At 42.5% G+C, this 14,715-nt stretch overlaps 1 protein-coding gene across 1 annotated transcript in view; it reads left to right on the top strand.

The window, feature by feature from the left end:
* Positions 1 to 11,492, top strand: part of NIPA1 (NIPA magnesium transporter 1) — a 47,927-nt gene extending 36,435 nt beyond the window's left edge. The window contains exons 4-5 of the mRNA XM_073541466.1: positions 5,036 to 5,196; positions 6,571 to 11,492. Of these exons, the coding sequence (XP_073397567.1) occupies positions 5,036 to 5,196; positions 6,571 to 7,082 (673 nt within the window). The 3' untranslated portion in view covers positions 7,083 to 11,492. The remainder of the gene's footprint in view (positions 1 to 5,035; positions 5,197 to 6,570) is intronic.
* The last annotated feature ends 3,223 nt before the right edge of the window (positions 11,493 to 14,715 follow it).

Below are 14,715 nucleotides of genomic sequence, written 5' to 3'. Positions count from 1 at the left end.
TCTTTGATTCACAGAGCCAGAGAAGGGCGGAAATACAAATAAAGCAGTCAGGTGGGAAGGAGTAGTTACATAATTAGCCACGCTATAATGCTCCGAGCACCTGTACTTGGTTTGACCAGTCATCCTGTGCTGACAGAGTCCCTTTAAAATGCTTGTATCATGATTAACTTGCTGATGACCCACTGAATAAGCAAAACGCTGTTTCATCAGGCGAAATGATTTTCTGCACAACGCAAAAAGTCATCGCTCTCAGCGGTGCATCAGTCCTGTATAAGTAGTACTCGCCATAACCAAGAGCTATGGCAGCTTATTACATCGTTTACTTTGGTCTGCCTGCATAAAAAGCAATTTAAACAACTGCCAATTGGTCCATGTAAATAGACCATAAGTTTATCATTCGGCTTGTTGCATCCTGCAGTGCATTACTGTAGTGTTCTGGTATTGATAAATACAGCTGCCTTTTTTCTGTGATGTTTTTTCATCACCCACCGTTCTTGATGAGAGGTGTGATAGAATCATAGGTGCACAATTTATTAAGAGGAACACGTCCCTTAATCAGATGCGTCGAAAAAGTGGTGTGTGCATCGCCACAAATCTTACTTCTGTCGGGGACTTGAGTAGGATTTGTGACGGTAGATATGCCACAGCTCATCATAAATTAGATGAGTGGGTGTTGCCATTCCCTGGCCCAACTCCGCCCATTTTGGCGTGGAATGAAAACACCAAAGGTAAAAACATTTTTGCAACTTCATTTGCGCAGAAAGTGTTTTACGTTAGATTTCTGGAGCAAACACTGATGAATTGGAGCCCAATAGGTTTCTGTTAGTGAATTATGAAGGTGAGACTGCAGCATAAATGGTTGATGGTGCATTTACATTACCTTATTTTGATGATTTGTATTAGATTGTTCCATGCGCATACGCTGCCAGCTATCTCTCCAGACTTCCCCCAAATTTAGGACCTCTTAGCTCGGCAGAGTGTTCCTAGCTGCAACTTATCTCCAGGGAAAACTAAACATTGTTTTAGAACTTAAACATGTTAGATTATTATTATAGCACCCTTTATTCCTTGGCACTTTACATGTGAAAAGGGGTGTACATAACAAAAACAAGTACAATAATCTTGAACAAAACGAGTCGCCAACTGGTACAAGAAGAGAGAGGACTCAGTCTACAAGGGCTGGTCATGTAGAGGTTGGTGGAGCGAGGGTTACTGCAAGTTGTAGGCTTGTCAGAAGAGGTAGGTCTTCAGGTTTCTTTTGAAAGTTTCCACGGCAAGCGAGAGTCTGATATGTTGGTGTGCAGAGTCCCAGAGTAGGGGGGATGCGCAGAGTAGTCTTGTATGCAATTGTGGGAAGAGGAGATAAGAGGGGAGTAGTGAAGGAGATCTTGTGAGGATCAGAGGTACAGGTAATTACCAGGAGACTAGGTCAGTGATATATGGAGGAGACAAGTTGTGGATGGCTTTGTATGCTGAGGTTAGGGTTTTGAACTGAAGTCTCTTGGCAATGGGGAGCCAGTGAAGGGATTGACAGAGAGGAGAGGCCAGGGAATAGCGCGGGGGCAGTCAGGCAGCAGAGTTTAGGATAGATTGGAGGGGTGCGATAGTGTAAGGGTACCGTTACACTTAGCGATGCACCAGCGATCCCGACAACGATATGGATCGCTGGTTCATCGCTAAGTGGTCGCTAGTGAGCTGCCACACAGGCAGATCTCCCCAGCGACATAGCAGGGGTCGGGGGTCGCTACTTACCTGTCAGACGCGGCGATCCTGACGTCCTCCCGCCCGTGTCCACATGTCGCTCGTCGGCGCCACAGGAAGCCCAGCAGGAAGCGCCCGATGTGAAATGGTCCAGGACGTTCTCGCGCGACCAGAGATGAGCAGCGGGGGAGCCGGTCGGAGGTAAGTATCAGACATAGCGATATCGCTAGCAATATCGCTGTTACGTCACAAAATCGGTGACGTTACAGCGATATTGCTAGCGATATCGCTATGTGTAATGGGGGCTTAAAAGGGGAGGCCACAGAGCAGGAGGTTACAGTCGTCGAGGCAAGTGATGATAATGGCATGCAATAGCATTTTTGCAGAATCTTGGTTAAGGAATGTGTGGATCTAGAAGATATTTTTGAGTTGCAGTCGGCAGGAAATGGAAAGGGCTTGGATGTGTGGTTTGAAGGAGAGATCAGAGTTAAGGGTTCCCCGAGGTATCGAGTTTAAGGGACTGGGGAGAATGACGTTGATGGATAGGTCTTTTGGAGGGTTGACTGAGATGGTGGAAAGATGATGAATTATGTTTTATCAATGAGAAGTTTTAGAAATCTAGCAGAGAAGAAAGATGAAACAGCTGAGAGACATGGTTGGATTCTGGTTAGTAGGGAGGTGATATCAGGTCCAGAAAGGTAGATCTGTGTGTCATCAGCATAGAGGTGATACTGAAAGCCGTGGGACTCTATGAGCTGTGCTAGGTTGAAGGTGTAAATGGAGAATTGTAGCTTGAGGGACACCGACAGATAGGTGAGGAGCTGGTGTGTGAGTGGGTGAAGTCTTGTTCCAGTAGTTTTCAGGCATAGGGGAGAAGTTATATGCGGCGACAGCTGGACAGAGAAGATGGGTTAAGGGAGAGCTTTTTGAGGATGGGTGTGATCGAGGCATGTTTGAAGCATGAGGGGAAGACACCAGTTGTTAGTGACAAGTTGAAGAGATGAGTTAGGGTTGGGATGAAGACTGTGATGAGGTTTGGGATGTGGTGGGACAGGATTGGGTCAAGTTCACAGGTAGTGAGATGTAATTTGGAGGAGAAAGTTGATCTTCCGTAATGGCAGATAAGCTGATTTTGGAGGAGGAGGATTGAGTAGGAGGAGGGGCTGTGGGGATTTTGTGCAAAAGCTTTGTCTGATGTTGTCAATATTCTGCTTGAAGAATGAGGCAAAGTCTTCATCTGAGATTAGAGGAGGGGGAGGGGGGTACTGGATGTGTTTAGTTAAGTTTGAGAGGGGAGCTTGAGAGATGAGGAGTATGTTTGTATTGCTGCAATGAGTGTGGACTTGAAAGTAGTGAGGGACTGTTTGAATGTGATGAAGTGCTCATTGGAATGGGACCATTTCCATCTCCACTCAGTAACTCTGGAAGCCCGCCTCATTTCTTTAGTGAGGGTGGTGTGCCAGGGTTTTAATCCAAAAACTAAGGAGAAAATTGATACCCAGGTAAATACATATAACAAAATTCAAGTTGACACCACAACACTGTTTTTAGAAAAAACTACTTGAAGGAATAATTACCCAAAAAATCATTCAATGTAAAAATTCTCATTTTATTAAATAACGACACCAATAAGGACAAAGGTATATAAAAGCATTTGAAAAGGCATAATGAAAAGAAAAAGACACAGTAAAAAAACCAAGGGGAGCAGGCCAGCACATCATATACAGCACTATTGATACTAACCATATATAAAATTTAAACTCTAAAGGTTGGAAACTGTAGCATGGACACCCAAAAAAGGGATTATGATATATATATATATATTCCCAAGAAAAATGTGTGCCAGGGTTGCCTGTTGATTGTAAGAGCTTTGGTATGTGAGGGGACGACTGATTTGAGAGCTGCAGCTGTTGTGTTGTGTATATAAAGCAGCAGCATCTGCATTGTGTAAGGAACTTACATATGTAAGAGGGAGAAGGGATTCAGAGAGTGAGTGTAAGTCGAGGTGTTGAAGATTTCTGTGAGGGCGTGCAAGTTTGTGGAGTGAGGTTTGTGAACTTGGAGAAGAAAGAAGAATGCAAGTAGGTTGTTGTCAGAAAGAGGGAGAAAGTTGGAGAGGTTAAATAGGAAACAGGTGGATGAAAATTAGGTCCAGTGTGTGGCCATTTTTGTGAGTGGCTGCAGAAGACCATTGAGGGAGGCCGAAGGAGGAAATGAGCGATAGAACTTAGAGACAGCTGAATGGGAAGTGTCAATGGGGATGTTGAAGTCTCCCATGACGATAGTGGGGATGTCAGTGGAAAGGAAATTATGTAACCAGGTGGTGAAGTGGTCGAAGGTGGTGGCTGGACTTGGGGGGCAGTAAATGACAGCCAGTTGGAGGTTCGAGTGGGACTAAATATCACACAGTGCACCTCAAAAGAAGGATGGGTAGCAGTGGGATTTGTTTGAAGGAACAGATATCTGACAGGAGAAAACCAACTCCTCTGCTAAGCTTGTTTCTGTGGCGGGGGTGTGTGGGAAATGTGGAATCCATCATATGAATGTGCAGAAGAGAGGCTGTGTCAGAGGGGGGTAAGCAATGTTTCAGTGATGGCGAGGAAGGAAAGTTTGTTAGTAATGAAAAGATCATCGATGTATGAAAGTTTGTCGGAGATAGGAGCTCTATGGAATGCTCGCTCTGCTAGAGGGACTGGGAAAGCGGGGGCTGGATGGGAGGAAGATGTGACTGTGGGGATGGGGTGAGGAGGACCAGGATTTGGAGAGATATCTCTGACAGTGAGGAGGAGCAGAGAAAGTGTTAGTAGGAGAAGGCATGAGGTGGCTGTGTATGGAGACAGAGGATTGTATGTTGAGGATGAGGTGAGATGGATGGGGGGAATGGAGGGAGAGATGACCAGTTCCTTACAAGGTGTCAGGATTAGGGGGGTTAGTAGAAAGTGGAGGACTATAAGGGTGAGAATGAAAAGCAAAAACATTGTTTAATATGACTGTCCAGATACCGTCAGTTACCTTTTGGTCTAATTCAGTGCAACGCACTTATATGATGTACTTAGAGGATGCAGGAGCAGACTAAGTGCTCACAATATATTTGCTAACCAATTAATTCAGGTTTGAAACACGGGGAGGAGGCATGAATTCTTCTTTTTGATCAGTTAATCAAGCTGAGCCTGATGTAGGATATTGCAGGCAGAGTAACCAAATGGGTCATAGATCCTTCTATTTCCTGACATAATCTGTCAATAATAATACATTATGTAATAATAACCAATAGATTATGATCTGTATTTATTTTCCTGAATAATTTATATTGATTTTTCTTCATGTTCGGAAGGTCCATCTTGGCCTCATATGTGCTGAAAGAAAAGCTTAATTTCTTGGGCAAACTGGGATGTCTCCTCAGCTGTGTGGGCTCCATTATCCTCATCATCCACGCTCCTAAGTCCGAAAGCATAACATCCAGAGCTGAGTTTGAAGAAAAGCTTTCCAATCCAGGTACAAACTTTCTGGAAATGTCATTTAAAAGGGTTTTCCGCTATTATAAGGTTGATAATGTATCCTTTGTATAGGTCATCAATATTAGATCGATGGGGGTCTGAGACCTTGCGTACCCATTGATCAGCTGTTATCAGCTTCAGTAGCTGCCGGATATACTGGATATAAGCAGTATACAGCGGTGGACAATACAGCTCTGTCACGCTGTTTAGTGGGCACTCGCAGGATCAGATATTATTCAAGTGATAGGTCATAAATATCATGGTAGTGGCAGCCTGCTTCAGCCACATACTTTTGACATACTTTTTTAATATAATTATTAATAGATTTTACTGAAACGTTATTTTCCAATGAAAAGATTTGTCAAACACTAGAGAAGCCCTCTAAATGGGTCTGGCTCCTATAACTACATCAGATTAACTCCTTCACCACCTTGGGGTTTTCCATTTTTGCATTTTCATTTTTATACTCCCTTTCTTTCCAGAGCTATAACTTTTTTTTTTTTTTGTCAATATGGCCATGTGAGGGCTTGTCTTTTGCAGGATGAGTTTCACTTTTGAGCGACACCATTGGTTTTAACATATTGTGTACTGGAAAACGAGAAAAAAATTCCAATTGTGGTGCAATTGCAAAAAAGTGCAATTCCACAATTGTTTTTTTTTTTTTTACCATGTTCTCTAAATACTAAAACTGACCTGCCATTATGATTCTCCAGGTCATTACGAGTTCCCAGATACCAAACGTATAGTTTTTTTTTATTACAAAATCCAAAGTTTGCAAAATCAAAAAAAAAAGCTGCTTTTTTCGAGATCCAACCCAAAAAAACAATTCGAGTGTTTTTTTTTTTTTCTTTTTCCTTTACACCGTTACCGATTGGATTAATTCTTTTTAGATTTTGATAGATCCGGCATTTCTGAACTCGTCAATACCAAATATCTGTATCCTCTCGCGAGTCTCTCGCATCAACACCCAGCAGACACATTAATAGAAAATTACCATAATGTATATGTAATTACACCTTACGAAATATTTAGGAAAATGATGCAAAATTCTTTGCATTCTGCAACATACAGTAAGCATATAACAATAAAGTACAACAACTTAAGGAAGAGAAACCAGAATGAACAGAATGGTAGCGGGATAGAAACGCTGCTCCTGAAGTTCCATATGAATGAGCCTGACAGTCTGATAATGACGCAGCCACTCTCCGGGCACCATATTTGCCGCCTGTCATGGTTCTAAGCAGATATAACAGGAGTCCTATAAGCATGATGTAGGGTTAGACAAAGCTAGCAGATTTTATCATGCAGTTAGGCATGGCTCATGTGCTTGTCATCAGACATATAATCAGATGATATATATTTTGTCTTTCAGTATTTCTGAGTTACATCTGCTTCGTTCTCCTGATGTTGACGTTGCTGATATTTTGGCTTTCTCCAGTGTATGGGAAGAAAAATATAATGGTTTACATAGGTGTCTGCTCGCTGTTAGGCACATTTACTGTGCCCTGTACCAAAGGCATTGGACTTTTTGCTCAAGATGCTTTTACCAACAATCCAAGTAATTCAAGCTCAACATACCTTTTCTTCTGCCTCCTAGCAGTCCTGGGGTGTAGCATTCTCATTCAGTTTCGATATATTAACAAAGCACTGGAAGACTATGACTCTTGTGTATTCAGTGCTATTTATTATGTTATGTTCACAACATTAGTCTTGGTTGCAACTGCAATTCTCTTTCAAGAATGGACCAAAGTAGGAGCAGTAGACTTCTTGGCCATGGTGTGTGGGTTCACGACGGTGTCTACTGGAGTCATCTTAATCCAAATGTTTAAAGAGTTAAATATCAGTTTCCGAGAGCTAAACAAGACGCCAGAGAAGAAAGAGTGAAAAGACCAGCCCCAACTAAGACTAGTGGCTATTCTCTGTCAAACTGGCCAAAGCTCAATAATATTTAACTTTTTTTTTTTTTTTTTTAACAAAGACAATGCAACAATACTCTTATGAAAACTCAATACGCTGGCGCTGCTGGAGAAGAGAAACCTACAACTACAACATATACAAAGGGGTGAACTTAAGGGATGAGCGAATGCGCTTGGATAAGGTGTTATGCAAGCATGATCGGCTGCTAACTGAGTGACTTCATTGTGCTTGAAAAATATGTATGAGTCCCCGCGGCTGCATGTCTCGTGGTTGTTCGACATCCGCAACCCATTCAGGGATTGCCTAACAAACAGAGACATGCAGCTGCAGGGACTCGTATTTTTTGAGCACACCAAAGACATTCGGTTCACACGCGTGCATGTTCGGATAACACCTTATCCCAGCATGTTCGCTCATCACTAGTGAACATGTAATTGGAGAGGACCAGAGACCACTTGTTTGTAGTTACCGTGTGTGACTATGTTGGTTTGGCGGTGTACTCTATTATTCATCTAATCTCCTGACTAGTTCCTAGTATTTAGAGGATAGGTAGAAGTAAAGGCCTGCACAGAACTTGAAAGCCCCAGAGGCTTTGAGATTTATACTTATTTAGAATATGAATCTCGTGGTGATTTAATGTTTTTGTGGATTAGTTTGGTGGTAGAGTATGGCATCTAACTTTCTAGGCTGCTTCAAGTCACATCCCATTACTCTGGGGCTATGCAGGTTCTAGCGACCCACACTAGATAAAGCAATACCTACTCTGTCAAAGGGGTTTTATCAGTGCCTGCTTTGTATTATCTATTGACTCTCTGCCACTAACTTTTGCTGCTTACTATAGGGAGATAGCTGAAGTTCTTCATATGTGGGAAGAGAATAAGTTTTCGTCAGATGTGCCTATGAAAAATTGCAGTTATTTCATCCAGAAAGAAATGGATGATTTATTTTAGCCATATATCATGTATATGTCTGTTTTTATGTCCATGTGGCATCCATTTAATGGCAGTCAGATCTGAAAATCAGATGAGATAAGTGCATGCTTCAATTTTTTTACACATGCAGACATACGCTCATGTGAACTACCCCATTCATTTACATTGGTCCTTGTGCAGTCTGGATGCTCTCCGTTTTGTATACTGACAGCACATACAGTAGATGCAAAACACATTCAGACTAACATATTTTTGGTTCTTGTCCTGTCTGTGGTGAATGGACAGCACACAGGCCTAAGGTTAACTAATGTGTTCAGATGGCTATTTTTCACACAAACATCGGGTCCACGTGAAAAAAAGCACAGCTTGTACTTATCTGGTCATTTGGGTGGACAACTGCATGTAGATAGCAGGCAGCTCCTGCACCCGTCTGCTATGGGCACAGGCACATAGGCGGTTCCTGCTCCCGTCTGCTATGGGCACAGGCACATAGGCGGTTCCTGCACCTGTCTGCTATTGGCACAGGCACATAGGCGGCTCCTGCACCCGTCTGCTATGGGCACAGGCACATAGGCAGCTCCTGCACCCGTCTGCTATGGGCACAGGCACATAGGCGGTTCCTGCACCTGTCTGCTATGGGCACAGGCACATAGGCGGCTGCTGCACCCGTCTGCTATGGGCACAGGCACATAGGCGGTTCCTGCTCCCGTCTGCTATGGGCACAAGCTCATAGGCGGTTCCTGCACCTGTCTGCTATGGGCACAGGCACATAGGCGGCTGCTGCACCCGTCTGCTATGGGCACAGGCACATAGGCGGTTCCTGCTCCCGTCTGCTATGGGCACAAGCTCATAGGCGGCTCCTGCACCCATCTGCTATGGGCACAGGCACATAGGCAGCTCCTGCACCCGTATGAGCACAGGCACCTGCATCCACCACCGAAGTTACTTTTACAGAAGAGGCAATGGGTCCTATTAGTCAAGGGTCTATGTTTAAGAAATGGCTAATACACATGTTCTAAGGAAGTATCCTTTACATAGAGGGAATATGTTTGTTTTCTTATGATTAGTTGATTATAATATGTGGATAATAATGGTCAGGAGGACTGGGCGTGCCACATGTCTAGCATAGTGGAATTTGGTCAAGTCGAGGGAGATTGCTTGTAGTAAGGCCATGTTCACACGTCCAGTATATTCTCAGTATTTTACCTCAGTATCTGTATGCAAAAACCAGGAGTGGGTGATAAATACAGAAGTGTTGACGTATTTCTATTATACTTTTCCTCCCATTGTTCCTCTTCTGGGTTTGGCTTACACATACACTGGTAAAATACTGACGCAAATACTGTCTTGTGAATGTGGCCCAAATGGAGGAGATTTTCTGAGGGGCTAACTGGAATCTGGCTGCGTAGAGGTATGTCATGTACATGAGAAGAGCAAGCTGCCCATTAGGGATAGGGCTATGTTAGAATCAGAACGCTGCTGCTTAATGACTAACATCGATGCCAGGGACACGATTGGGGCTCTCCAAGGGAAGCAATGACAGTGGAAGCCAGCGGACCACACTACTAACAGCCTATCCCAGTCCTGACGGGTGTTGTTGGGGAATTTGTGTATTTAACCAAGTAAATGTGAGCTCACAATACAAGGAAGTTATTACTGCTGTGAGATTGACCCAGCAGACAGGTAGCCCTTTAATTATCTGAAACTGGTAGATTTCAGTAATGTATTACACGACATTCCATTAATTTTTTTTTATTTTTTTCTCTGAAAACTGAGATGTCTCAAACTGATAATTGGAACGTTGTAGTGACAAGGGATGGTCACTACAAATGTATTGTAAGGTGAAGAACCTTCTTATGGATTACATTCTGACATCATTCCGAGAGTATAAGGAGCCACTGTCGTGAAATGCTCGAGGTGCACTCAGGTATCACATCTTAAGACCACGCTGTGTGAACTTCATTAAGACATTTGATAACTGTTTACTGATCTGTGATATTAATGACTATTAATATGAACAAATGCAAAGGGAACAAAGTAACGTGGATGCTGTTGCTCGTACGACGCAGTTACCGTATATACTCGAGTATAAGCTGACTCGAGTATAAGCCGAGGCCCCTAATTTTGCCACAAAAAACTGGGAAAACTTATTGACTCAAGTATAAGCATAGGGTGGGAAATGCAGCAGCTACTGGTAAATTTCAAAAATAAAAATAGATACCAATAAAAGTAAAATTAATTGAGACATCGGTAGGTTAAATGTTTTTGAATGTCCATATTGAATCAGGAGCCCCATATAATGCTCCATACAGTTCATGATGGCCCCATAAGATGCTCCATACAAAATACTCCTCATATAATGCTCCATAAAGTTCATGATGAGCCCCATAAGATGCTCCATACAAAAAAATATGCCCCATATAATAATGCCCCCATAAGATGCTATATATGTCCTATATAATGCTGCATAAAGGTTGATGGCCCCATAAGATGCTCCATAGAATAATATGCACCATATGCTGCTGCTGAAGGCCCCATAGATATATATGCCCCACATAATGCATAAAGGTTGATGGCCCCATAAGATGCCCCATAGATATATATGCCCCACATAATGCTGCATAAAGGTTGATGGCCCCATAAGATGCCCCATAGATATATATGCCCCATATAATGCTGCATAAAGGTTGATGGCCCCGTAAGATGCCCCATAGCCATAGATATATATGCCCCATATGCTGCTGCCATTTAAAAAAAAAAAAAATGACACCTCTCGTCGCTGGGGGCCAGATGCCGGTGTCACCGCTGGCTCAAGGCCCCGCCACCTGCGATATTCACCTGTCCCCGTTCTACCGCCGCGTGCCACTCTGTCTTCCGGCTCTCTGCAGTGACTGTTCAGGCAGAGGGCGTTCACTAACCACGTCATCGTGCCCTCTGACCTGAACGTCACAGCCAGAGGACACGGAAGACAGCAGCGCGTGCTGACGGAACGGGGACAGGTGAATAAGCTAAAAAAATGGGCTGAAAATCTCAGCTTATACTCGAGTATAAACGGTAGCTTCTGTATGACAGCAGGGTCTTTGGGTTACTGTAATGTAGCAATACTAATGTATTATCATCTATTATGTGCTCTGTACATACAAGCTATGTTGAGCATACTAAAAAGAACTAAAAAGGGAATAGCACTGGAGAATATGGTATTTCTTGGGAAACGTGGTGTTTTTAACCTTATTACTTGACAAAACTGTGGGAAGACTTTTGCAGTAGAAACTTGCAGATATGCATTGTAAAGAAAATTGCATGTTAAGTATATGAATTTGCATTGATTATTCTTTTTTGTGTGTCACCTAAGCCAAAGGCTCATACACACAAACATGCTTTGACATGGTGCTTTTTTAATTTATTTTTAATTTATTTTAATAAAAACAAAGATTATTGAATGTTTGATTCGATTTGTAAACATTTTTTATTCATTATTTCTTTTTAATGGGAATCTGTCAGCTGTTTTGGACGCTATAGGATGCGGCTGCTGCCTTTCAGGGCTTAGCTACAGCATTCTATAATGCTGTAGATAGGCCCTGGGTACCACCTGCAAGATAAGAAAAATAAGATTTATTATACTCACCGGGGGGGGGGGGGTCCGGCGCCTCCCATCATCTTGCAACACCACTCTCCTGCTTGCTTTGCAGGCTCCCCGGCAGCAGGCGCACTTATCTGTCCTGGTGAGGGCAGAGCAAAGTACTGCAGTGCGCAGGCGCCAGACCTCTCTGACCGTTCCTGGTACCTGTGCACTACAGTACTTTGCTCTGCCCAAAAAAGGACTGATAAGTATGTGTGCGCAGGAGTGTGATGCCGAGGAGTCATGAAGCAAGCAGGAGGGCGGCGTTGCAAGAATATGGGAGGCGCTGGACCTGTGACACCCATCAGACCAGACCGCACCAGACCGCCCCCCCCCCCGAGTGAGTATAAAACAAATTTTTCTTATCTTGCAGGTCGGATCAGGGGGCTTATCTATAGCATTATAAAATGCTGTAGATGAGCCCTGAATCGCAGCGGCCGCATCTTATAGCAGCCAAAACTGCTGACAAGTTCGCTTAAATTATCCAAAATGAAAAACAAAAGATACTTTTCAAAAAGGGGTTGTAATTGAAAATGTCCTGGCTGTTTTGTTTCTACAGTTCCTGTACAGTCAAATCTCCATGGTAACAGACAACAAACCCGGAATAGTCTGATCCTGTAGTCATACCTTTTCTTTCTGTCCTTAAAGGGGTTTGCCCACAAAAAAAGTTCATTTTAATCAACAGATCTTGGAAAATCTTAGACCATGTTCCTGTACAGTCAAACACGGCCATTACACAGGACACAGGAGGGGCACATTTATAAGATTATCACAGCACAGGAACATTTTTTTAAAACACATCTAATTGTTGAAATTATTATTATTCCAAGATTTATTGATTAAAATGAACTTTTATTCATGGGAAAACCTCCTTATCTTCTCCCTACCCATTAATTGTAGGTCAGCACACAGTAGAGGGAAATGGAAGAAAATATCCCTGCATGATTAGACGATATAGGGTTTGTTATCTGCTACCATGTAAATGAATAAAAAAAATATTAAATTGAAGGGGTTATCTGGGCATAAAATAACAATGTTTTATCAATATCAGACTTTTGGGAGTCTGACAATCAGCTGTTAAAAGCTATTAAAGTAAGAAGTGATGTGAAGTTCTCCGCAGCTGCTGCTACACATTGCACGGAGCTGTCGTGTTCATTGTTAGCATGGTAGCTAATAAGAACGAATAGGTCAGAGTACCGGGTATAGGACCCCCATTGTTCAGTCTTTACACCCAACCCCAACAGCTAATAGAAGATTGTTATGGGTGCCTGATCACATATTACATGTCTGAAAGACCCTTTAAGACATATTTCAACATTCATTTTTCATTTTAAGGGCAATGAGTCCATTAAAAATATGATTGTAATGCTAACCCTTACCCTTTACAGGGTATTTGTCACTAGACAGAACCCATCATATTTGTGTAAGATAGTATGCCCTACTAAGATAGTGAATGCATGTGTAAGTTTTCCTGGGGTATATCCTTAGTAAGTAGACTGTGAACAAAGCTCATGGTGGAGCAGCTTTCGGAGATCGGTGAGCGTCAGATTACTGACAGCCCTACTGATCACAGATGAGCGTAGTGGAACATTGTAGCCCTATACATAGAATAGTGGCCACTGCCAAATGCTGCACCTTATTTCCCATTCAGCTAAATGGGTGATATACTGCAAAATAATATATAGTTACTTCAATACAATTTTTATGTGAACCTAAGCCTTTGGTAGCTTGCCTTCATTAAAGGAAATCTGTCATCAGATTTTTGCTGTGTAATCTGAGAGCAGCATTATGTAGACACAGAGACCCTGATTGGGGTAATGTGTCACTTACTGGGATGTGTTGTGCTCAGGGCTGTGGAGTCGGTAAGCCAAACCGCCGACTCCAACTCCTCAATTTCCATGACACCGACTCCGACTCCCTCATACATGGCTCATGTTTAAGTGATAAATTTACTGTAGTAAAATGGTAACATTTAATCATTTTTATGATACAATAATCAAGCCATTTAGATAGAATATGAAATATATTTATTGGAATACAAATTTAGAACAAAAAAGTTTTGCATATTTACAATTTATTATACACTATGCAGTAAGTGGAAAAAAAACAGTTTTCAACAAAAACGTACTGAACAACATTTGTGCAGTGTATGAATTTGTTCTGAGAAATAGTATCGCCTCCATCAGATCCTCCTTCATAGAGGACCTCAAATCTGACGTAGTTATTTTAAGGCCAGAGAACAATCTCTCTACAATAACTTAGATTGGTGGCAAAGCAGCAACCACATGGGCAACATCTCCAACAATTTCAGGCTGTAAAGGAATTGCCTCGTGCACAGTCAGTTTTCATGAACGATTAAACTCTTCTACTTCTTTGAGAGCAAGTGAAAAATGTTGCTGAAATATGGTCACTCTGTTTTCTATAGGAGTGGAATCTTTTTCCCTGCGGCAACGTTCTGCCTGCTCCATGTCGTCCAAATACTTTTCAAAATCAAACTCCTCATCTAATAAGGATGAAGAAACGGCAGCAGCAGCACTGGCAAGACCCGAGTCCTCATGTTTTTGGCCGTCCTGAGGCCCAATCATCCTAACTGCTACCTCAATCAGAGCTTCTTTTCCTTTAGTAAGCTGTTGATCATATAAACAGCTGCCAAAAGAATTTTATTTTCCAATAGCTGTATCTCTCTCCGTTTCATTGAAGCAGCAATGCCATCTGTGAATAAACCTCCTCTTTGGGACAGGCAAAATAGCAAGTTCGTCCACTCCCTTATGAAAATGCCAGGACTGAAATCCTCAGCTTGTAACTTTTTAGTCACTGTAAATGGGTAATGAAGCAACTCCTTCAAATCAGCCACCTGTGTTCATTCACCTTCATGTAGTGTTACCTGAGGGTTGGCCATATCTACTAGGAAGCAATCGCTCAATAATTAAATAGGTACTGTTCGAGTGGCTTGATCCACAATTGCCCCTTTTCCAGCACGTCTCTTCAAGATGGAAGCAATTTTAGGGGTTCTGGCAGCAATAGCCAATTTCCTCACTTTGCTAATCAG

Source organism: Dendrobates tinctorius, unplaced genomic scaffold (assembly GCF_039654945.1).
Source record: "Dendrobates tinctorius isolate UK_male_01 unplaced genomic scaffold, ASM3965494v1 ptg000121l, whole genome shotgun sequence".
Taxonomy (NCBI): Eukaryota; Metazoa; Chordata; class Amphibia; order Anura; family Dendrobatidae; genus Dendrobates; species Dendrobates tinctorius.
This window is presented reverse-complemented; position numbering and strand designations above follow the sequence as displayed.